This window comes from Coregonus clupeaformis, chromosome 19, assembly GCF_020615455.1.
Source record: "Coregonus clupeaformis isolate EN_2021a chromosome 19, ASM2061545v1, whole genome shotgun sequence".
NCBI classification, from domain to species: Eukaryota; Metazoa; Chordata; class Actinopteri; order Salmoniformes; family Salmonidae; genus Coregonus; species Coregonus clupeaformis.
Window position 1 is genome coordinate 43,950,798 of NC_059210.1, and position 25,106 is coordinate 43,975,903.

Below are 25,106 nucleotides of genomic sequence, written 5' to 3' on the forward strand. Positions count from 1 at the left end.
CTTTCTATTCCCCTCTCTATGTCTCTATCTGTCTCTCTCTCTGTCTCTCTCGCTGTCTCTCGCTGTCTCTCTGTCTCTCTCTTTCTCTCTCTCTCTCTTTATATTTCTTTCTTTATCTCTCTCTCTCTTCTCTCTGTCTGAAAATCTTTATCATTAGAATGTATATCATCTAGATGTCAAATGGGACCAGAGTTCCTTACAAATCAGTCTTGTTGATTGTTAAGAGTGCATCAGTTTGTACTAGGTTTGTAGATACAATTTGAGGTTTTCAATGTTGAACATTAGTTGAGAATATCTGAATTTAGGTGGGTGATCTTAGTAAAAAGGTTTATCTTATATTTATATATCTAACATGCAATTTAACTTTCACATCACCAGTTAGAAAACAACTTTGCATAGAGCTTTTTATGACTGGCTTCAATGGAGTTATTATTGCATGTGAAGAAAATATGTAAAAATAAGTTCATAAAAAACATACATATTTGTTCTTTATCTCTGGACCAATTCCATGTCATTTTTCCAGTGCGTTGGGTGTGACTGTTATTTTGATCAAAGTGTAGCCTTACATTTGAATAAAATCTTTTAAACATCTGTGTCTTAAAAATGTGCTTGTGTGTATGCGTGTACATGTGTGTGCGTTCGTGTGTGTTTCAGTGCTGGGGAGGAGTGGACAGAGAATGCTGAGACCTATGACTCAAGTTTCTACAAGAGGACTCTGGATAACGACATCTATATTTTCACCGCGCCATACTTCAACAGTAGGTTAACACATACACACCAAACACACACAAACACGTAGGGATCCAACGGTGTCCCCTCCTCAATGTGGTCTGCCAGCAAACCTCTCTGGGGACAAACGGCTTGCTCTACTGGCTGAGACCAGAGATGAGAAGGCCTCTAGTCCCCCCTCTCTCTGCTCCCGCTCATCTGTCTATCCATCCCCCTCTTCTATCCATCCCCCTCTTCTATCCATCCCCCTCTTCTATCCATCCCCCTCTTCTATCCATCCCCCTCTTCTATCCATCCCCCTCTTCTATCCATCCCCCTCTTCTATCCATCCCCCTCTTCTATCCATCCCCCTCTTCTATCCATCCCCCTCTTCTATCCATCCCCCTCTTCTATCCATCCCCTTTCTCTTCCCTCTCTCTCTACTCACAATTTTTGATATACTTCTTTCTTTAACTCTCTCTCTGCTACTTTCCACTCCCCCTCTCTATATGTCCCCGTAGTATTACAGTACTCTATAGACCAGATTTCTTAGTTAAAGAAGCCCAGTCTCCCCTCAGTGTAACATTCCGTTTTTCACTCATACTATACTGCAGTATGTACTCATACTGCAAAGCCACACATACTTTATTAACATTTATCCAGTTACATCAGACCAAACAAACAAAGATTATATTTATCAAACATGATTCTTACCAAGCCTCACACAATTACTGTCATTGTCAAACAAATGTCACTGTATGTGAATGTGTTGAAACTCTTTCCTCTGCTCTCCCTCCCTCTTCCTCCTTCTCTCTCTGTTGCAGAGAGTAGGGAGTCAGGTTATGAGTCCGGTATTCTGGTGAGCAAGGCTGTAGACCTCAACATAGATGGAGTCAACCTCAAACCAGCTGGTGAGTGGACAATACTGTCCCCATTACCTTATGAAATCAAATCAAATCAAACTTTATTTGTCACATGCGCCGAATACAACAGGTGTAGACCTTACAGTGAAATGCTTACTTACAAGCCCTTAACCAACAATGCAGTTCAAGAAAGAGTTAAGAAAATATTTACCAAATAAACTAAAGTAAAAAATTATGAAAAGTAACACAATAAAATAACAATAACGAGGCTATATACAGGTTGTAGCGGTACCAAGTCAATGTGCGGGGGTACAGGTTAGTTGAGGTAATTTGTACATGTAGATAGGGGTAAAGTAGATAATAGACAGCGGGTAGCAGTAGTGTACAATAATGTAAATAGACCGGGTGGCCATTTGATTAATTGTTCAGCAGTCTTATGGCTTGGGGGTAGAAGCTGTTAAGGAGCCTTTTGGTCCTAGACTTGGTGCTCCGGTATCGCTTGCTGTGTGGTAGCAGAGAGAACAGTCTATGACTTGGGTGACGGGAGTCTTTGACAATTCTTTGGGCTTTCCTCTGACACCGCCTATTATATAGGTCCTGGATGGCAGGAAGCTTGGCCCCAGGGATGTACTGGGCTGTGCGCACTACCCTCTGTAGTGCCTTATAGTCAGATGATGAGCAGTTGCCATACCAGGCGGTGATGCAACCGGTCAGGATGCTCTCGATGGTTCAGCTGTAGAACTTTTTGCGGATCTGGGGACACATGCCAAATATTTTCAGTCTCCTGAGGGGAAAAGGTGTTGTCGTGCCCTCTTCACGACTGTCTTGGTGTGTTTGGACCATGACAGTTCGTTGGTGATGTGGACACCAAGGAACTTGAAACTCTCGACCCGCTCCACTACAGCCCCATCGATGTTAATGGGGGCCTGTTCAGCCCGCCTTTTCCTGTAGTCCACGATCAGCTCCTTTGTCTTGCTCACATTGAGGGAGAGGTTGTTGTCCTGGCACCACACTGCCAGGTCTCTGACCTCCTCCCTATAGGCTGTCTCATTGTTGTCGGTGATCAGGCCTACCACTGTTGTGTTGTCAGCAAACCTAATGATGGTGTTTGGAGTCATGTTTGGCCACGCAGTCATAGGTGAACAGGGAGTACAGGAAGGGACTAAGCACGCACCGCTGAGGCGCCCCAGTGTTGAGGATCAGCGTTGCAGACGTGTTGTTGCCTACCCTTACCACCTGGGGGCAGCCAGTCAGGAAGTCCAGGATCCAGTTGCAGAGGGAGGTGTTTAGTTCCAGGGTCCTTAGCTTAGTGATGAGCTTTGTGGGCACTATGGTGTTGAACGCTGAGCTGTAGTCAATGAACAGCATTCTCACTTAGGTGTTCCTCTTGTCCAGGTGGGAAAGGGCAGTGTGGATTGCGATTGAGATTGCGTTATCTGTGGATCTGTTGGGGCAGTATGCAAATTAGAGTGGGTCTAGGGTTTCCGGGATGATGGTGTTGATGTGAGCCATGACCAGCCTTTCAAAGCACTTCATGGATACCGACGTGAGTGCTACGGGGCGGTAGTCATTTAGGCAGGTTACCTTCGCTTTCTTGGGCACAGGGACTATGGTGGTCTGCTTGAAACCTGTAGGTATTACATCCTGGTAATCCGTCTGGCCTTGTGAATGTTGACCTGTTTAAAGGTCTTTCTCACATCGGCTACGGAAAGGGTTATCACACAGTCGTCCGGAACAGCTGGTGCTCTCATGCATGCTTCAGTGTTGCTTGCCTCGAAGCTAGTATAAAAGGCATTTTGCTCGTCTGATAGGCTCGCGTCACTGGGCAACTCACGGCTGGGTTTCCCTTTGTAGTCTATAATAGTTTTCAAGCCCTGCCACATCTGATGAGCGTGTGTAGTAGGATTCAATCGTAATGGTTGATGGTTCGTCTGAGGGCATAGCAGGATTCCTTTTAAGCGTCCGGATTAGTCTCCCGTTCCTTGAAAGCGGCAGCTCTAGCCTTTAGCTCGATGCGGATGTTGTCTGTAATCCATGGCTTATGGTTGGGATATGTACGTATGGTCAACGTGGAGACGACGTCGTCGATGCACTTATTGATGAAGCCGATGACTAAGGTGGTATACTCCTCAATGCCATTGGATGAATCCCGAAACATATTCCCGTCTGTGCTAGCAAAATAGTCCTGTAGCGTAGCATCCGAGTCATCTGACCACTTCCGTATTGAGCAAGTCACTGGTACTTCCTGCTTTAGTTTTTGCTTGTAAGCAGGAATCAGGAGGATAGCATTATGGTCAGATTTGCCAAATGGAGGGCGAGAGAGAGCTTTGTATGCGTCTCTGTGTGTGGAGTAAAGGTGGTCTAGAGTTTTTTTTTCCTCGGGTTGCACATGCTGGTAGAAATTAGGTTAAACAAATTTAAGTTTGCCTGCATTAAAGTCCCCGGCCACTAGGAGCGCCGCTTCTGGATGAGCATTTTGTTGTTTGCTAATGGCCTTATACAGCTCGTTGAGTGCGGTCTTAGTGCCAGCATCGGTTTGTGGTGGTAAATAGACAGCTACGAATAATATAGATGAGAACTGGGTACTTAGTTGTTGCAGTGGGTACTTCTGAAGTAAAACTGACAGCTTGGAGAATTAGATGAAACAACAATTGATCATTCTCTGAAGGGCTATTCAATAAAAAAGTGTTTCTGAATATGTTTTTGTGTTGTTTTAATGTCTTGTAGTGGTGGGAGTGAAACTGAACGTCTCTGCCTGGATGAACAGCTTCATGAACGCCACTATCAAAGTCAACGTAAGGGAAACACTTTTCCCCATAGTTAAGAAACTAGCACAGTGAGGGAAAAAAGTATTTGATCCCCTGCTGATTTTGTATGTTTGCCCACTGACAAAGACATGATCAGTCTATAATTTTAATGGTAGGTTTATTTGAACAGTGAGAGACAGAATAACAACAAAAAAATCCAGAAACACGCACGTCAAAAATGTTATAAATTGATTTGCATTGTCATGCTGGAATACCCATCCACGACCTATTTTCAATGCCCTGGCTGAGGGAAGGAGGTTCTCACCCAAGATTTGACGGTACATGGCCCCGTCCATCGTCCCTTTGATGCGATGAAGTTGTCCTGTCCCCTTAGCAGAAACCCCCCCCCCCCAAAGCATAATGTTTCCACCTCCATGTTTGACAGTGGGGATGGTGTTCTTGGGGTCATAGGCAGCATTCCTCCTCCTCCAAACACGGCGAGTTGAGTTGATGCCAAAGAGCTCGATTTTGGTCTCATCTGACCACAACACTTTCACCCAGTTCTCCTCTGAATCATTCAGATGTTAATTGGCAAACTTCAGACGGGCCTGTATATGTGCTTACTTGAGCAGGAGGACCTTGCGGGCGCTGCAGGATTTCAGTCCTTCACGGCGTAGTGTATTACCAATTGTTTTCTTGGTGACAATGGTCCCAGCTGCCTTCAGATCATTGACAAGATCCTCCCGTGTAGTTCTGGGCTGATTCTTCACCGTTCTCATGACCATTGCAACTCCACGAGGTGAAATCTTGCATGGAGCCCCAGGCCGAGGCAGATTGACAGTTATTTTGTGTTTCTTCCATTTGCGAATAATCGCACTAACTGTTGTCACCTTCTCACCAAGCTGCTTGGCGATGGTCTTGTAGCCCATTCCAGCCTTGTGTAGGTCTACAATCTTGTCCCTGACATCCTTGGAGAGCTCTTTGGTCTTGGCCATGGTGGAGAGTTTGGAATCTGATTGATTGATTACTTGTGTGGACTCCCTTTAAGAGTGTGCTCCTAATATCAGCTCGTTACCTTTATAAAAGACACCTGGGAGCCAGAAATCTTTCTGATTGAGAGGGGGTCAAATACTTATTTCCCTCATTAAAATGCAAATCAATTTATAACATTTTTGACATGCGTTTTTCTGGATTTTTTTGTTGTTATTCTGTCTCTCACTGTTCAAATAAACCTACCATTAAAATTATAGACTGATCATTTCTTTGTCACTGGGCAAACGTACAAAATCAGCAGCAAATACTTTTTTCCCTCACTGTATTGTGTTTGCTCAACAAGTGACCCTGTGTTCTGATGTGTTTGCAGTGCAAGGATGAAATATGTGGCTGTCTGAAGAATGATAAGGTACTATGGCCTATCTTACTTACGAAAAATATTTTGAAATGTTGATAATGTTCTATACTGACTGATTTTCTCTCTCTCTGCAGCACGTTGACTGTGTAATCCTGGATGATGGAGGCTTCCTGCTGATGTCCAATCAGGATGAGTATATCACTCAGGTGAGTCTCCATCAGCCAATCAGCTTGTTCTGTCACAGACATGTATGTTTGTCCTACCAGAGCAGGGTCAACATTCTTTCTGGCTATAGGACGGTTTCCCAGACCTAGATTAAGCCTTGTCCTGGACTAAAAACATGCTCAATGGAGAGGATTAGCCTTAATCTGTCTCCAGGAAACTGGCCCTTATAGAATCTGTTGAACTGATCTGGATGTGCTTTTAGCCAACTCCTCTGACTATCATGATAAGATATGATTTTATTTTATTTTATTGTCCTCTGCGTCTCTAACACTCATTAATACCAATGCCATATCATATTTGGCATGACAACAAACAAGTCTCTAAAGCACAGGTCTAAGAGAAAATGGCTCCATGGCATCTACAGTATGCTGCAGTTAGTAGAACATGCATCCATAGTCCTAAAGCCAAGGCACTCCTGTTGGAATGAGTACTAAAAATTGTTCATTGGTTTGGCTGGCCACCAGATCTCTTCTCCTGTTCCTCTCTCCATCTGACCTGGATGACTCCAATCCATCACTCACTTACATAGGTCATATATAGCCTTATGACATGGGTATGGCATAGTTCTGAGCCCCTTGTGTCCTGTTAGAGTTTGTTTGACACCTCCTGTAGCACAGAAGTCTGCTTCTCCAGCAGAGTAAATAGTTACATTTAAGTCATTTAGCAGACGCTCTTATCCAGAGCGACTTACAGTTAGTGAATGCATACATGTTTTTGTTTTCATACTGGCCCCCCGTGGGAAACGAACCCACATCCCTGCCGGCCAAACCCTCCCCTACCTTGGACGACGCTGGACTAATTGTGCGCCGCCCATGGGTCTCCCGGTCACGGCCGGCTACGACAGAGCCTGGACTCGAACCAGGATCTCTAGTGGCACAGCTAGCACTGCGATGCAGTGCCTTAGACCACTGCGCCACTCGGGAGTACAGTCTCTGGAACAGTATCAGAGAGAGCGAGAAAGGGAGAGGTTCCCACTCTGTTATGCTAACCCCTATTAAAGAGAGAGTTCACCCCTGTATCAAAGTTGGACAGATGTTTTCATACATTTCATGTGGTCTAAAGTCATGCTGAATCTGCTTTATATATCCTACTGTACTTCTTAGGAGAATCCTGCAGGCCTCAATCCAAATGAATGGAATATCTTGGCTCTACTGAGTTACATTGGATTAGGTAGTGCCAATCCTCCACCATTCATTTTGGATCAAAGGCTTTCTAATGCATAGAGCAGGCATCCATTTTGTGTCTTTGGTTGTTGAATGCTTCTCTAGTGTCTGTGGGGTGTGTTGAGTACAACCTTGTCCCCAGTGTGTATAGATAAGTCAGTTCTTTATGAATAAATATGTAGGTGTGGTAGTTGAACGCAGCTCTCTCTGTTTGCTGTATACAGATTGGTCAGTTCTTCGGGGAGGTGGACCCAGTCGTGATGATCAGTCTGGTCAACACGTCTCTGTACTCCTTCAACAAGACTTACGACTACCAGTCAGTCTGCGACCCTGAGAGAGACAGCAAGGCTGCTGCAGGGCCACGATCTGTCTATGTGGTGAGACACACACAGCACACACACATATATAAATGCATTATTTTACTTTGGTTACCTCTTATGTTACATAAACAGTGCATTCGGAAAGTATTCAAACCCCTTGACTTTTTCCACATTTTGTTACGTTACAGCCTTATTCTAAAATTGATTAAATTGTTTTTCTCCCCCTCATCAATCTACACACAATACCCCATTATGACAAAGCAAAACCAGGATTCTATAAATGTTAGCACATTTATAAAAAAATAACCCGGAAATATCACATTTACATAAGTATTCAGACCCTTTACTCAGTACTTTACACAGCCTCGAATCCTCTTGGGTATGACGCTACACACTTGGCACACTTGTATTTGGGGAATTTCTCCCATTCTTCTTTTCAGATCCTCTCAAGCTCTGTCAGGTTGGATGGGGAGCATTGCTGCACAGCTGTTTTCAGGTCTCTCCAAAGATGTTCGATCGGGTTCAAGTCCGGGCTCTGGCTGGGCCACTCAAAGACATTCAGAGACTTGTCCCGAAGCCATTCCTGCGTTGTCTTGGCTTTGTTCTTAGGGTCGTTGCCCTGTTGGAAGGTGAACCTTTGCCCCAGTCTGAGGTCCTGAGCGCTCTGGAGCAGGTTTTCATCAAGGATCTCTCTGTACTTTGCTCCGTTCCATCTTTCCCTCGATCCTGACTAGTCTCCCAGTCCCTGCCGCTGAAAAACATTCCCACAGCATGATGATGCCACCACCATGCTTCACCGTAGGGATGTTGCCAGGTTTCCTCCAGACGTGACGCTTGGCATTTAGGCCAAATAGTTCAATCTTAGTTTCATCAGATCAGAGAATCTTGTTTCTTATGGTCTGAGAGTATTTAGGTGCCTTTAGGCAAACTCAAAGTGGGCTGTAATGTGCCTTTTAATGAGGAGTGGCTTCCGTCTGGCCACTCTACCATAAAGGCCTGATTGGTGGAGTGCTGCAGAGATGGTTGTCCTTCTGGAAGGTTCTCCCATCTCCACAGAAGAGCTCTGGAGCTCTGTCAGAGTGACCATCGGATTCTTGGTCACCTCCCCGACCAAGGCCCTTCTCCCCCGATTGCTCAGTTTGCCGGGCGGCCAGCTCTAGGAAGAGTCTTGGTGGTTCTACATTTCTTCCATTTAAGAATGATGGAGGCCACTGTGTTCTTGGGGACCTTCAATGCTGCAGAAATGTTTTGGTACCCTTCCCCAGATCTGTGCCTTGACACAATCCTGTCTCGGAGCTCTACGGACAATTCCTTCGACCTCATGGCTTGGTTTTTGCTCTGACATACACTGTCAACTGTGGGACCTTATATAGACAGGTGTGTGCCTTTCCAAATCATATCCAAACAATTGAATTTACCACAGGTGGACTCCAATCAAGTTGTAGAAACATTTCAAGGATGATCAATGGAAACAGGATGTACCTGAGCAAAATTTCGAGTCTCATAGCGAAGGGTCTGAATACTTATGAAATAAGGTATTTTCGTTTTTTATTTACATTTGCAAACATTTCTAAAAACCTGTTTTCGCTTTGTCATTATGGGGTATTGTGTGTAGATTGATGATGACATTTATTTTATTTAATCCATTTTAGAATAAGGCTGTAACGTAACAAAATGTGGAAAAGTCAAGGGGTCTGAAAACTTTCTGAAGGCACTGTATGCGTATATTTTGTCCATATGTTGTGAATTGTGCCCTCAAAGCTCCTCTCCTCTCTACTCTCCAGCCCACTGTAGCAGACATGCTGAGTATAGGCTGGTGGGCATCCACTGCTGCCTGGTGAGTTAATGGGCTGGTTACTGTAACTACTGTTTATATATGGTCTGCTGTTTAGACCAACAGTAATGTGTTTGTTTGTCACTGTAGGTCAATAATACAGCAGCTCTTTTACGGTCTCATATTCCCCAACTTCCTAGAGGCAGGTGAGTGTTAGGGTACGGTATATTGGATGTAATTATGTGATTCCACAACAGTGAATTTATAGTTATAAAGGTACATTATGTTTGTTGTCGCTAAAATGGCTGTTAATATAGAGTAAATATCATTGGGCTTTGGTGTAGTTATTTGGAGGAGTTGTAATCACAGATGTGTTTTGTTTGCTTGTTTGTTGATTTGTGTTTTTGGTTGTATGGTGAGAGTAGTGGGTTTTCTCTCTCTCCCTCCCTCTTTCTCTCTCTCTTTCTTTCTAATTTTTTCTCCCTCCCTCTATCTCTCTCTCTTCCTTTCTAATTTTTTCTCTTTCTTTCTTTCTTTCTTTCTTTCTTTCTTTCTTTCTTTCTTTCTTTCTTTCTTTCTTTCTTTCTTTCTTTCTTTCTTTCTTTCTTTCTTTCTTTCTTTCTTTCTTTCTTTCTTTCTTTCTTTCTTTCTCTCTCTCTCTCTCTCTCTCTCTCTCTCTCTCTCTCTCTAGCGGACTCAGATGAGGACATGTCAGCTAACATGTTTAAGGAGAGCTGTATCACAGAGCAGACTCAGTACTTCTTCGACAACGAAGAGAGATCCTACTCAGGAGTCCTTGACTGTGGAAACTGCTCCAGGTGTGTGTTTGTGTGTGTGTGTGTGATATAAGGGAGATTCCCCTTCCTGTCTCCTTCCTGGATAGTTGTAGATCCAGAATGGGGTCAATTTCCTGCCCTCCTCTGTGTTTTCCAGCTCTTTCCAGGCAGCTGCTGTCAGCTGGGCTCTGATCAGACACACATTACATTGATCTTTCAGAAGCTGAACACACAGAGGGAAACAATGTTTACTGAGAGCCCTCTCCCAACCTTTTCCCATGTTTATGTGCTGCAACTCACACGTGGTGTGGGGGCTGAATGTGGGTAGAAATGCAGTAGGTATATGAGCCCCATGCGGCTGACGTTTTTCTCCTCAATATTAATGACTAAAGACATGTAAACTTTAACGAGCACCATAAAGAAAGAGCTATTCCACAGACGAGAGGAGAGGGTTGCTTCATGTGTGTGATTTAGTGTTGGCTGTTTGTTCTTCTGAACCACATATACACTACATGACCACAAGTATGTGGACACCTGCTCATCGAACATCTCCTTCCAAAATCATAGGCATTATTGTGGAGTTGGTCCCCCCTTTGCTGCTATAACAGCCTTCACTCTTCTGTGAAGGCTTTCCACTAGATGTTGGAACATTGCTGCGGGGACTTGCCACAACAGCATTAGTGAGGTCGGGCACTGATGTTGGGCGATTAGGCCTGGCTCGCAGTCGGCGTTCCAATTCATCCCAAAGGTATTTGATGGGGTTGAGGTCAGGGCTCTGTGCAGGCCAGTCAAGTTCTTCCACACCGATCTCTACAAACCATTTCTGTATGGACCTCGCTTTGTGCACAGGGGCATTGTCATGCTGAAACAGGAAAGGGCCTTCCCCAAACTGTTGTCGCAAAGGGGCTCTGTGCAGGCCAGTCAATTTCTTCCACACCAATCTCAACAAACCATTTCTGTATGGACCTCGCTTTGTCCATGGGGGGCATTGTCATGCTGAAACAGGAAAGGCCCTTCCCCAAACTGTTGCCACAAAGGGGCTCTGTGCAGGTCCGCAACCCACTTTGGGACGCGACCCATACTTTAAGAAAGGCTGGCCTAGAATGTCATTGTCTGCTGTAGTGTTAAGATTTCCCTTCACTGGAACCAAGGGGCCTAGCCCAAAGCATGAAGAACAGACCCAGACCATTATTCCTCCTCCACCAAGCTTTACAGTAGGCACTATGCATTCGGCAGGTAGCGTTCTCCTGGCATCCGCCAAACCCAGATTTGTCCATCGGACTGCCAGATGGTGAAGCATGATTCATTACTCTAGAGAATGTGTTTCCACTGCTCCAGAGTTCAATAGTGGCGAGCTTTACACAACTCCAGCCGACGCTTGGCATTGCATATGGTGATCTTAGGCTTGTGTGTGGCTGCTCGGCCATGGAAACCCATTTCATGAAGCTCCCGACGAACAGTTATTGTGCTGACGTTGCTTCCAGAGGCAGTTTGGAACTCGGTATTGAGTGTTGCATCCGAGGACAGACGATTTTTACGCGCTACACACTTCAGCACTCAGCGGTCCTGTTCTGTGAGCTTGTGTGGCCTACCATTTCGCGGCTGAGCCATTGTTGCTCCGAGACGTTTCCACTTCACAATAACAGCACTTACAGTTAACCGGGGCAGCTCTAGCAGGGCATACATTTGATGACCTGACTAGTTGAAAAGGTGGCATCCTATGACGGTACCATGTTAAAAGTCACTGAGCTCTTCAGTAAGGCCATTCTACTGCCAATGTTTGTCTATGGAGATTGCATGGCTGTGTGCTCTATTTTATACACCTGTCAGCAACGGGTGTGGCTGAAATAGCCGAATCCACTATTTTGATGGAGTGTCCACATACTTTTGTATATACAGTGGCTTGAGAAAGTATTCACCCCCTATGGCATTTTTCCTATTTTGTTGCCTTACAACCTGGAAGTAAAATTGATTTTTGGGGGGTTTGTATCATTTGATTTACACAACATGCCTACCACTTTGAAGATGCAAAATATTTTTTGGGGTGAAACAAACAAGAAAAAAGACAAAAAAACTGAAAACTTGAGCGTTCATAACTATTCACCCCCCAAAGTCAATACTTTGTAGAGCCACCTTTTGCAGCAATTACAGCTGCAAGTATTTTGGGGTATGTGTCTATAAGCTTGGCACATCTAGCCACTGGGATTTGTCCCCATTCTTCAAGGCAAAACTGCTTCCTTCAAGTTGGATGGGTTCCGTTGGTGTACAGCAATCTTTAAGTCATACCACAGATTCTCAATTGGATTGAGGTCTGGGCTTTGACTAGGCCATTCCAAGACATTTCAATGTTTCCCCTTAAACCATTCGAGTGTTGCTTTAGCAGTATGCTTAGGGTCATTGTCCTGCTGGGAGGTGAACCACCGTCCCAGTCTCAAATCTCTGGAAGACTGAAACCGGTTTTCCTCAAGAATTTCCCTGTATTTAGCGCAATCCATCATTCCTTCAATTCTGACCAGTTTCCCAGTCCCTGCCGATGAAAAACATCCCAACAGCATGATGCTGCCATCACCGTGCTTCACTGTGGGGATAGTGTTCTCGGGGTGATGAGTGGTGTTGGGTTTGCGCCAGATATAGCATTTTCCTTGATGGCCAAAAAGCTCAATTTTATTCTCATCTGACCAGAGTACCTTCTTCCATATGTTTGGGGAGTCCCACACATGGCTTTTGGCGAACACCAAACATGTTTGCTTATTTCTTTCCTTAAGCAATGGCTTTTTTCTGGCCACTCTTCCGTAAAGGCCAGCTCTGTGGAGTGTACGGCTTAAAGTGGTCCTATGGACAGATACTCCTATCTCCGCTGTGGAGCTTTGCAGCTCCTTCAGGGTTATCTTTGGTCTCTTTGTTGCCTCTCTGATTAATGCCCTCCTTGCCTGGTCCGTGAGTTTTGGTGGGCGGCCCTCTCTTGGCAGGTTTGTTGTGAAGCCATATTCTTTAAAAAAATGTATAATGGATTTAATGGTGCTCCGTGGGATGTTCAAAGTTTCAGATATTTTTTTATAACCCAACCCTAATCTGTACTTCTCCACAACTTTGTCCCTGACCTGTTTGGAGAGCTCCTTGGTCTTCCTGGTGCCGCTTGCTTGGTGGTGCCCCTTGCTTTGTGGTGTTGCAGACTCTGGGGCCTTTCAGAACAGGTGTATACAGTGGGGAGAACAAGTATTTGATACACTGACGATTTTGCAGGTTTTCCTACTTGCAAAGCATGTAGAGGTCTGTACATTTTATCTTAGGTACACTTCAACTGTGAGAGACGGAATCTAAAACAAAAATCCAGAAAATCACATTGTATGATTTTTAAGTAATAATTTGCATTTTATTGCATGACATAAGTATTTGATACATCAGAAAAGCAGAACTTAATATTTGGTACAGAAACCTTTGTTTGCAATTACAGAGATCATACGTTTCCTGCAGGTCTTGACCAGGTTTGTACACACTGCAGCAGGGATTTTGGCCCACTCCTCCATACAGACCTTCTCCAGATCCTTCAGGTTTCGGGGCTGTCGCTGGGCAATACGGACTTTCAGCTCCCTCCAAAGATTTTCTATTGGGTTCAGGTCTGGAGACTGGCTAGGCCACTCCAGGACCTTGAGATGCTTCTTACGGAGCCACTCCTTAGTTGCCCTGGCTGTGTGTTTCGGGTCATTGTCATGCTGGAAACCCCAGCCACGACCCATCTTCAATGCTCTTACTGAGGGAAGGAGGTTGTTGGCCAAGATCTCGCAATACATGGTCCCATCCATCCTCCCCTCAATACGGTGCAGTCGTCCTGTCCCCTTTGCAGAAAAGCATCCCCAAAGAATGATGTTTCCACCTCCATGCTTCACGGTTGAGATGGTGTTCTTGGGGTTGTACTCATCCTTCTTCTTCCTCCAAACACGGCGAGTGGAGTTTAGACCAAAAAGCTATATTTTTGTCTCATCAGACCACATGACCTTCTCCCATTCCTCCTCTGGATCATGCAGATGGTCATTGGCAAACTTCAGACGGGCCTGGACATGCGCTGGCTTGAGTAGGGGGACCTTGCGTGCGCTGCAGGATTTTAATCCATGACGGCGTAGTGTGTTACTAATTGTTTTCTTTGAGACTGTGGTCCCAGCTCTCTTCAGGTCATTGACCAGGTCCTGCCATGTAGTTCTAGGCTGATCCCTCACCTTCCTCATGATCATTGATGCCCCACGAGGTGAGATCTTACATGGAGCCCCAGACCGATGGTGATTGACCGTCATCTTGAACTTCTTCCATTTTCTAATAATTGCGCCAACAGTTGTTGCCTTCTCACCAAGCTGCTTGCCTATTGTCCTGTAGCCCATCCCAGCCTTGTGCAGGTCTACAATTATATCCCTGATGTCCTTACACAGCTCTCTAGTCTTGGCCATTGTGGAGAGGTTGGAGTCTGTTTGATTGAGTGTGTGGACAGGTGTCTTTTTTTACAGGTAACGAGTTCAAACAGGTGCAGTTAATACAGGTAATGAGTGGAGAACAGGAGGGCTTCTTAAAGAAAAACCAACAGGTCTGTGAGAACCGGAATTCTTACTGGTTGGTAGGTGATCAAATACTTATGTCATGCAATAAAATGCAAATTAATTACTTAAAAATCATAGAATGTGATTTTCTGGATTTTTGTTTTAGATTCCGTCTCTCACAGTTGAAGTGTACCTATGATAAAAATGACAGACCTCTACATGCTTTGTAAGTAGGAAAACCTGCAAAATCGGCAGTGTATCAAATACTTGTTCTCCCCACTGTATATACTGAGATCATGTGACAGATCATGTGACACTTGGATTGCACACAGGTGGACTTTATTTAACTAATTATGTGACTTCTGAAGGTAATTGGTTGCACCATATCTTATTTAGGGGCTTCATAGCAAAGGGGGTGAATACATATGCATGCACAACTTTTCCATAATTTATTTTTTAGAATTTTTTGAAACAAGTTATTTTTTTCATTTCACTTTACCAATTTGGACTATTTTGTGTATGTCCATTATATGAAATCCAAATAAAAATCCATTTAAATTACAGGTTGTAATGCAACAAAATAGGAAAAGCGCCAAGGGGGATAAATACTTTTGCAAGGCACTGTATAGTGTATATCACCACGGTAGCCCATATGTGTGATGCCGCGGGCGGCAGGAACGAGCAGCGTTTATGGTTTACTCTCATCTGAGGCAGATAAAGAGCATGTTGTGTGAAAGCTTTGTTAGTCTGTTGGGAGTGTTTTTCCATTTGTGTTTGGGTTGGAATATGGTGGAGCCTCTTCCATCTCTCTTGTAATAATAGTGAATTCCATTGAAAGAATAATATGACATTCCAATGGAAGGGAAGTGTTCTCTCATTTGTGAAGTGTTTACATGGTTAGCATTCCCCTCCTCTCCTCTCTCCTCTTCCTCTCCTCTCCTCGCCTGTCCTCTCCTCTCCCACCTCTCTCTCCTCTCCTCTCCTCTCCTCTCATCCTTTCATGATGCATAATGCTGAGTAGCTTACTAACACCTTGTGTGTGTGTGTGTTTCAGGATGTATCGAGCTGAGAAGCTGCCCAAAACTAACCTGGTGTTTCTGATCACTGATGCCAAGGCCACCTGTCTGTCTTGTGACCCCAGACCACTACGACAGGCTGAGCAACCCTGTATCCTTCGACACACACACACACACACACACACACACACCACATACAAACCTCTACATTAGACAATCCGTAACACAAGCTCAGCAGCGCTGTATCTCTCTACATGTTGTTACCATTATCAACATAATACCAAGCCTTTGTATTGAAACCACATGGTTATAGATAAGTAGTACACATCATCCATTTGCAGGACACATGGTAGTCCAATTGTATTAATTTAGTCAGTATTACTGCTGGAGTGAAAAACTCTAGTCATGTTTAGTCAAGTCTAAAGCTGTGTATGAATGGAACATCTGGAGCCCACATTGAATCACTGTAAAGTGTGTGTGTGTGTGTGTGTGTGTGTGTGTGTGTGTGTGTGTGTGTGTGTGTGTGTGTGTGTGTGTGTGTGTGTGTGTGTGTGTATACGAGACATATGTGTCTGGGGATTTAGCTTCCTGCTGGTGTAACAGTAAAAGTGTCATTGTCAGAGGTCAGAGAGGGGTCAAACCAGAGGCCTGTAGTTTATTACCGCTCAATATGCTGATAATGAGGACTAAACACACACACACAGCGAGATAAGCTATAAAATGTACACACTCCCACTATTGCAAACCATTTACAGTGGGGAAAAAAAGTATTTAGTCAGCCACCAATTGTGCAAGTTCTCCCACTTAAAAAGATGAGAGAGGCCTGTAATTTTCATCATAATTCATCAACTATGACAGACAAAATTAGATTTTATTTTTTCAGAAAATCACATTGTAGGATTTTTTATGAATTTATTTGCAAATTATGGTGGAAAATAAGTATTTGGTCAATAACAAAAGTTTCTCAATACTTTGTTATATACCCTTTGTTGGCAATGACACAGATCAAACGTTTTCTGTAAGTCTTCACAAGGTTTTCACACACTGTTGCTGGTATTGTGGCCCATTCCTCCATGCAGATCTCCTCTAGAGTAGTGATGTTTTGGGGCTGTCGCTGGGCAACACAGACTTTCAACTCCCTCCAAAGATTTTCTATGGGGTTGAGATCTGGAGACTGGCTAGGCCACTCCAGGACCTTGAAATGCTTCTTAAGAAGCCACTCCTTCGTTGCCCGGGCGGTGTGTTTGGGATCATTGTCATGCTTAAAGACCCAGCCACGTTTCATCTTCAATGCCCTTGCTGATGGAAGGAGGTTTTCACTCAAAATCTCACGATACATGGCCCCATTCATTCTTTCCTTTACACAGATCAGTCGTCTTGGTCCCTTTGCAGAAAAACAGCCCCAAAGCATGATGTTTCCAACCCCATGCTTCACAGTAGGTATGGTGTTCTTTGGATGCAACTCAGCATTCTTTGTCCTCCAAACACGACGAGTTGAGTTTTTACCAAAAAGTTCTATTTTGGTTTCATCTGACCATATGACATTCTCCCAATCCTCTTCTGGATCATCCAAATGCACTCTAGCAAACTTCAGACGGGCCTGGACATGTACTGGCTTAAGCAGGGGGACACGTCTTGCACTGCAGGATATGAGTCCCTGGCGGCGTAGTGTGTTACTGATGGTAGGCTTTGTTACTTTGGTCCCAGCTCTCTGCAGGTCATTCACTAGGTCCCCCCGTGTGGTTCTGGGATTTTTGCTCACCCTTCTTGTGATAATTTTGACCCCACGGGGTGAGATCTTGCGTGGAGCCCCAGATCGAGGGAGATTATCAGTGGTCTTGTATGTCTTCCATTTCCTAATAATTGCTCCCACAGTTGATTTCTTCAAACCAAGCTGCTTACCTATTGCAGATTCAGTCTTCCCAGCCTGGTGCAGGTCTACAATTTTGTTTCTGGTGTCCTTTGACAGCTCTTTGGTCTTGGCCATAGTGGAGTTTGGAGTGTGACTGTTTGAGGTTGTGGACAGGTGTCTTTTATACTGATAACAAGTTCAAACAGGTGCCATTAATACAGGTAACGAGTGGAGGACAGAGGAGCCTCTTAAAGAAGAAGTTACAGGTCTGTGAGAGCCAGAAATCTTGCTTGTTTGTAGGTGACCAAATACTTATTTTCCACCATAATTTGCAAATAAATTCATTAAAAATCCTACAATGTGATTTTCTGGATTTTTTTCCCTCAATTTGTCTGTCATAGTTGACGTGTACCTATGATGAAAATTACAGGCCTCTCTCATCTTTTTAAGTGGGAGAACTTGCACAATTGGTGGCTGACTAAATACTTTTTTCCCCCACTGTATCAGCAAGAGAGTCTGTCCAATCACAGTGTCATGTTCAATCATGGTGATGATACAGTATGTCTTATGTAGTTGTTAATGGGTAATACTCTGCCACAGACAGGGTGATATGTCTGAGTTTGTAAGGGAGAGTGTTAAAGGTGTGAGATGTTAGAGATCTACAGTATGTTTGACCAAGATGTGTCAGTATTTAAGATCAGGGTGTGTGTATTGTACTTATAGTAGGTGTGAGTTTGTTAGTATTTCCTTAGTGTGTGTGCAGCCCAAGGTCCAGACCCCTGTGAGCTGGCTCAGAACCCCAGATACAGGAAAGGACCTGACGTGTGTTTCGACAACAACATAAACGTAAGTCACAAATACTTAATGTTTTGTATCTTTCTCTATCTCTCTATATCTGTCCCTCTATCTCTCTATCCTTCTCTCTATCTCTTGGTTTGAATGTTCTTCATTACCTGATTGCATGAATTAGTTTGTATCTATTTTACATATATATTTTGCTCTCAGGGATCTTTTTTGTTCAAACAAATGAACTGGTTGCTTGCATGACAGGTCTTCTCATGTTCATTCTCTCATCTTTCTGATATATTTCATTAAGTTATATTATCCTGCATTTTTGCAGCCTTTATACTGACTTTCATTAACTGGCACTAACTGTCATTTCGTATTTTAGCATGAAATCCTCATTCTCATCTTTTACATGTTTTCTTTCTCCTTGTCTCTTCTTCTATTTCCAATTTCCATCCTTCATTTTGCATCTCCATTGGCTGCTGCTCATGTCTGTCATGGTAGGACGAGCCCCTGTGTCCAATCAGCGGTGTCTCTGGTCTGAGTCCCATCCCCTTCCTCCTATTGCTGCAGGTGTTGATGCTGGGCCCAGGGTCAGTGTCCTTCAATCAAATCAAATCAAATCAAATTTTATTTGTCACATGCGGCGAATACACCTTACAGTGAAATGCTTACTTACAAGCCCTTAACCAACAATGCAGTTTTAAGAAAAATAAGTGTTAAGTAAAAAATTGATAACTAAAAAATAACAGTAGCAAGGCTATATACAGGGGGTACCGGTACAGAGTCAATGTGTGGGGGCACAGGTTAGTCGAGGTAATTGAGGTAATATGTACATGTAGGTAGAGTTAAATTGACTGAACTGAGACCTGTGTCACTCCATCACTCTTGATAGTCAGGCCTTACACACATCAACTACTAACTCAACTGAAACCTGCTGTGAGAGTGTGATTTGAAGGAGTCAGGCGCAGGAGGGTAAATCACCGAATACAGAGTTTATTCCTTAGTACGCAGTTACGCTGGATAGCGTCAACAGCACAGGGCGTCATACAGGCGCACTGGAATACAATACAGGCACACGGGGAGAAATAACCCCGGCAATACAAAGTACGGGTAGCTCAACCGAGCTACACTCATCTTCACATAAAACAATCACTCACAAGGACAAGGGGGCAGAGGGAACACTTATACACGGACTAATGAGGGGATATGAACCAGGTGTGTGTAATTGACAAGACAAGACAAATGGAATGATGATATATGGAGCGGCAGTGGCTAGTCAGCTGGTGACGACGAACGCCGAAACCTGCCCGAACAAGGAGGGGAGGCAGCCTCGGCAGAAGTCGTGACACCTGCTAATAATCAGACCTTACACATAGCCACTACTAGCTATGTGGTATCAATGACTACCTGGCTTCTAGTACTTCCATCAAATACGTAAACACACTTGGATAATCCCAGAACAAAAGAAAGGCATCTACCACTTGATCATGTAATTCTACACCAGGTGAATAGTGTACTGTTGGGTAAAGTGGATGTGAATGGAATGTGATTGATGGTGAGAAGGCTGTTACTGTGAATGGAATGTGATTGATGGTGAGAAGGCTGTTACTGTGAATGGAATGTGATTGATGGTGAGAAGGCTGTTACTGTGAATGGAATGTGATTGATGGTGAGAAGGCTGTTACTGTGAATGGAATGTGATTGATGGTGAGAAGGCTGTTACTGTGAATGTGACATCATCTCCTACTCTGAAAAATACTGACATCACTCATGTAAATATTTAACATACCCCACAGTATTTCCCTTGCCTATTCTGACACACAGTCTTTGTACTGCCCGTAATAGACCTGTCACACACACGCAGGCCGGTAGCGATGTTTAGGGTGGCCTGGGAATGTAAGGTACAGGTATTGTACAGCGGCAGTAGATACTCAGAGTGAAAGTAGGACAAAGCCCTCTCCCCCCAGCTGAACTATGGAAATTTCTCTGCAGTCTATATTCCCTCTAGTAAATAGAGGAAGCAACAGATGGGTTTCCTGCCTTTGACGATGTGCTGTACTGTACGACACACATACACACACGCACATACACACAAATATACACACACACACCAAGGCCAAGGGCATGCACAGATTTCCTGAACACTGGCATCAAACAGGAGGAGGACACACACACATACACTGACATTTCTATAATATTGCACACTCCTGAACGCAGCCTTGTAATATGTGTTTAATATGTTATTTGCAACATAATCTAGTTTGAATTATCTGATTGGCTGCCTGTCTGATTAACATTTGTTGTGTCCAACAGGAGGATGATTCTGACTGTGGGGGCGGGACCTCTCTAAGCCCCTCCCTCTGGCCCATGTTGGGGCTCCAACTACTGCTGATGTGGCTCCTCACTGGCCCCCGACACTCATGACCCCTACACAAACACACAAATACACACACACACACTCACATCTCACTCAGACAGTGTTTTACATTGGACTGTTTTCTGACGCTCCATCCTCTGAACGTAATCACTGATGTGTTAACTCACTGCCAGTATGGAAGAGGAGTCACTCTCCTGTTCTCCAATCATTCTCCAATGCCAAAGGGTGCTCTCTCATCGCTCACTTACCTTCTCCACCATGTTTCAATTGCCTGAGATATTCTATTCTAATCTATTCTATTCTATGGTGCAACAGTAAGAGCTAACCGAACCCTTTAATTCTGTATTATCTATGTATTGGTTTGAATCTGAGGGAGGTTGAGTGGCTGTACTTTCATGCCAACATGATATTATTTTTCACTGACAGCAAATTATTTGTGTAGGCGTAGTTGTTTGTATTTTTGTTGCTTATGATATTTATTATATTTAGAAAAATATAATTATATAGACAACGAACGCTGTAACTGAAATGGACAGCAAAGTTCTCAATAATCCAACTGTTCCAGGTCAACCAGCAGTGAGTGAATAGACACAGTAGACTAGAGTAGGGTTCACTCAATAGAGAGCTGAAGAACACTAACTATGACACCAAATAAAGCTACTTAGAGTAATGGGGATATTTGGCCAATGAAGATACTCTGATAACATGCAGGGTCAAATCATACTTTAATATCGATATGGCCATGTTACCAATCGTGGGGTATTAATCTATGACCTGGGCCAAATACTTTCTAAATACTTTTGGTGTGCTTCATTTAGCTTCACTTACAGGGTGTGCATGGTTGTACTTTTGGGACTGTTCCATTGCACCGGGAAAGCGAAATCTAGTGCAACTCAAGTGTTTGAAAATACACTATACATTTGACCCAGGTCTTTATAGATACACATACAGTATAGCTTCATTTGATGCATCAGATTCCTAGTGCCTATGTAGCGTCAACATCCCATTCATATATCCAGAGTCATTGGAATGATGTCCCAATGTGTCCCAGTTGCACGCCGTACAGTATGCTATGTGTAGTAGTAGAGCAGGAGCAGTAGCTCAGAGATATGTTTCTTATGTTACGTAACTAGCTGGTATCTATCTAGCCTGGGTGTCAGTCTCATTCACCTTCAGACTGCCAGCCAGACTTGAACCCACCTCTGTAGAACAATATGCTCCTGAAGTTAGTTTCCTCTGGATCCCCAGACTCAGGATTTCAGCAAAGTGGAAGACAGAAAAGCTTTCCAAAAGACTACAGTAGTTAGTTGTATCACATGCCCTGGTGAAAAGACAACTGGAGAATGATATTAGCATATATAAAGACTGTTTCTTATTCTTCTTCTTCTTCTTCTTCTTCTTCTTCTGCTTGTTTCTTCTTTGTGTTGCTCTCTAAGTGCTGTCAACGAGACGCTGAAAGCTTGGTGTCCAAATGCTGCAATGTGACGGAATGAGTCTGTTCGATGTTGGGTGCTCCTCAAACCATGGATGAGTCACTGTTTGGCCATGATGGAGAGGACCAAGGTACAGGCACTGTTACCACAGACAGTTTCAACAGTCTTACCCCACTCTTACCCCAACCTTACCAAATGTTAAGTTCACTGTAAGTTACACATTATAAAAAAGCAGCCATGTAACCCTAACCCAAAATGAAGAACAAACAGCTCATGTTCTGTAGTTTTTCATCAGGGCCTATCGTTGCCAGTCTTGTCCTTTCTGCCATGGCCATCTTGTGACTACCTGGTTTGGCGTTCAGGATCATGCTTGTTTATCGGAGTCGCGTGTTGATGTGTGTATAACGCCAAGGGCATGATGTAGCACTGGTACAGGCATGTCCCTGGGGTATCTCTGATTGTGCTTTAATACATGACTTACTCTTTTGTGGAACTTGACTAGCCTGATTCAATTTTGTATACATTTGTACAATAATGATATTTACTGTAAAAAAAAAAAAAAAGAAACAGAAAAAAGGAGAAATAATGTTTATAACATGGTGTTGATTCTTGTGCAAATATGATATATTCACAATAAACGTATAGTATTGTTATGGTCTGTTGATTAGCTGTTCGTTCAACAGGAGAGTATTTTATGGACATCTAACTTGGCACAGCAGCTGGACATAAAACAACCGCTTGCTGTTTGAGGCTCCCCTGTTCCCACAAGTAATACTTCAATAATGATTTACTAATAGTTCATGCTGGAGAGATCAAACAGCGGGTCACAGATCAGGAAAAACATGATATTATCTTTCATCTGCTCAGAGCAAGGTCAGGATACTGCTACAGATGAGGTGAGGGGAGAGGACAACTCTTCCTATTGCTCTGAGAGAACGACAGAGAGTAGCTCACAGCCATTCGACTGTGTTAGGAGCCTTGATACTGAGTCAACTGTACTGTCGCTGACAGGTTAGTAAATTACTCTAATCATGCAGTTACATGTATGTACTGTACAGTACTGGCCTGTAATGTCTGCTTAATGATGAAGGTCACTGTATGCAATTGTAATCACTTATCTCGGCCATCTAGCAGTGTTTGGTTTAATATCATAAGGTACTGACAGACATGCAATGACCATGGATGTCTAATAGACATACAAAAATAAATATGACAACATGTTCTTGTGCTCTCTAGCACACTGATAAAAATACGTTTTTCTAAATGCAATAATGTTCCTCACATTGCTCAGATTCTCTGATAGAGTAATAGGTTATTATGCAACTATGACCAACCATTAGTTACAGTGAGTCTGCCTATGGCAGGGATGTTCAGTGTTATTCTTCAAGGCTTGGGATTCATTATGCCAACTTGAATTCCTGTTTATTGATAATGTGACTGTATCACTACTGGACTCCCTAACTGATGATACATCATGGTAAAGTCATAGTACAGGGGTTCTCACTGAGAATGACCTGGTACCAATGGGACATTCTTCAACCAGAGTGAAGCCACACTCTAAAGGCCTGCAAACTCTGATAACACCCTTACGTAATGTGATATTTGTGGATGCAAATGTTGTATCTAAGGTGTTTTTGAAGAAATATAGTGCATATGCCTTCTTCTTTCTTTAAGCAGAATGGTTTTTCTAATACCTCTGTAAAATGTGATGGCAGTGCTGCTTTCTTTGCCCGAACACACACATACACACACAGCATTACCGAGGACAGGAGTCCGTGCAGATGAAAGACAGAGAGATGTGTAATGACATAGCATGTCCCCTGTACCAGACTGTATCCCCGGAAGGACCCACAAGTCCCCTCTCTCTCTCTGTGATGTCTTGACAGGGGGATTCACAGAGACCGACTTGGTCTATTTTCTGCTGGTCTTTCTTATAGACCAGATGTAAGCATCACGGCTCTGACAGGTCAGAGTGTCATTAGGTTTATGTTGTTGTTGTTTATCCAATGTTATATTTGGATGAATGCAACTACTGCTAATTGTGTTTGTTATACTGTGAAATGAAACCTCAAAAGGATCACATTGGGCTGTACTGGCAGGTCTTGGTGTGTGTGTGTGTGTGTGTGTGTGTGTGTGTGTGTGTGTGTGTGTGTGTGTGTGTGTGTGTGTGTGTGTGTGTGTGAAGGGATGGTTAGCCTGGGGGGTCTGTGTGTAATGTGACTCCTTGTCTGTAGTGATGGGGCTCATAGCCTTTACCATGGCTGCTATCTCCTCACATGCCAATGCTCAGAGTTAACAGAGACTGAGGAAGAGAGAGAGAGTGAGCGAAGGAGAGAGAGAGGAGGAGGGGGGGATGAAGGAATTACCTCATCAACTTCAGAAATGGTCACATTAATTTTTTTAAATATTTTGGACTGAAGTAACATTACCTGAAATAAAAAGTTAACACATAAAGAGTCAACACACTGAGTTGTGCTATATTGAATGTGTGAACTATGATGTTCAGCTGAGAGAAAGACAAGCGCTGTCTCTGATCAGAGCATTGAGAATTGATATAGTCATTTGATCCTCATTAGTAAACTGGCCACAACAACCCTAAGGCCATAAGAAATAGCATGAACCTAACCGTATCCATACGGCCATTAGACCTAGCCTGAATAAACATCTCTAATCAAGTGGCCCTAATTTGGCCGACCTCATTTTAATTGTTGTAGATGAGTTGTTCCAGTCAGAGCAGAGGGGATGGTTTGTTCCCGTAAGCAGGGTCATCATGACCTGCTCTAGACCAGATTTAGTTTTAAATAGAATGGAACACCAGTTATTGAACACTGTTAACAATAAAGGTAAGGGTATTTCAACCTCTACTTTAGTCAGAGCATGCCCCCTCCACATTGCTACGTGTGTGGTGAGAATATTGGACACCACATTTGAGCTGTCGCCATCTATAATCCCTCAAACAGCCCTTAAGGAATTTGTGGTTCACCTTAGGCCTCTGCACACTTATTCGGGGGCCACAGGCTTTGCCAAAACCTTAAACATGACCACAAATTCACCTGCTCTTGCTCTTGCTCTCTCCCTCCCTTCTTTATTCTCCCCCTCCTCCTCCCTCTACTACACTCTTTAAAAAAGGGTTCCAAAAGGGTTCTTCAGCTGTTGCCATACTTGCAGTCGGTATTAACATAGAAC

General features: G+C 43.6%; 1 protein-coding gene across 6 annotated transcripts in view; it reads left to right on the forward strand.

Moving 5' to 3' along the window:
- LOC121531951 (voltage-dependent calcium channel subunit alpha-2/delta-1) overlaps positions 1–24,668 on the forward strand; it is a 106,134-nt gene extending 81,466 nt beyond the window's left edge. For 2 of the 6 annotated variants that reach the window (XM_041837540.2, XM_041837543.2), the window contains exons 30-42: positions 655–758; positions 1,533–1,619; positions 4,299–4,366; positions 5,682–5,720; positions 5,804–5,875; positions 7,282–7,434; positions 9,162–9,214; positions 9,302–9,357; positions 9,843–9,969; positions 15,508–15,620; positions 18,085–18,167; positions 18,612–18,700; positions 20,424–24,668. In XM_041837540.2, the coding sequence (XP_041693474.1) occupies positions 655–758; positions 1,533–1,619; positions 4,299–4,366; positions 5,682–5,720; positions 5,804–5,875; positions 7,282–7,434; positions 9,162–9,214; positions 9,302–9,357; positions 9,843–9,969; positions 15,508–15,620; positions 18,085–18,167; positions 18,612–18,700; positions 20,424–20,460 (1,081 nt within the window). In that variant the 3' untranslated portion in view covers positions 20,461–24,668. The remainder of the gene's footprint in view (positions 1–654; positions 759–1,532; positions 1,620–4,298; positions 4,367–5,681; positions 5,721–5,803; positions 5,876–7,281; positions 7,435–9,161; positions 9,215–9,301; positions 9,358–9,842; positions 9,970–15,507; positions 15,621–18,084; positions 18,168–18,611; positions 18,701–20,423) is intronic. The other 4 variants (XM_041837541.2, XM_041837544.2, XM_041837542.2 and 1 more) reach the window with 3 other exon arrangements.
- The last annotated feature ends 438 nt before the right edge of the window (positions 24,669–25,106 follow it).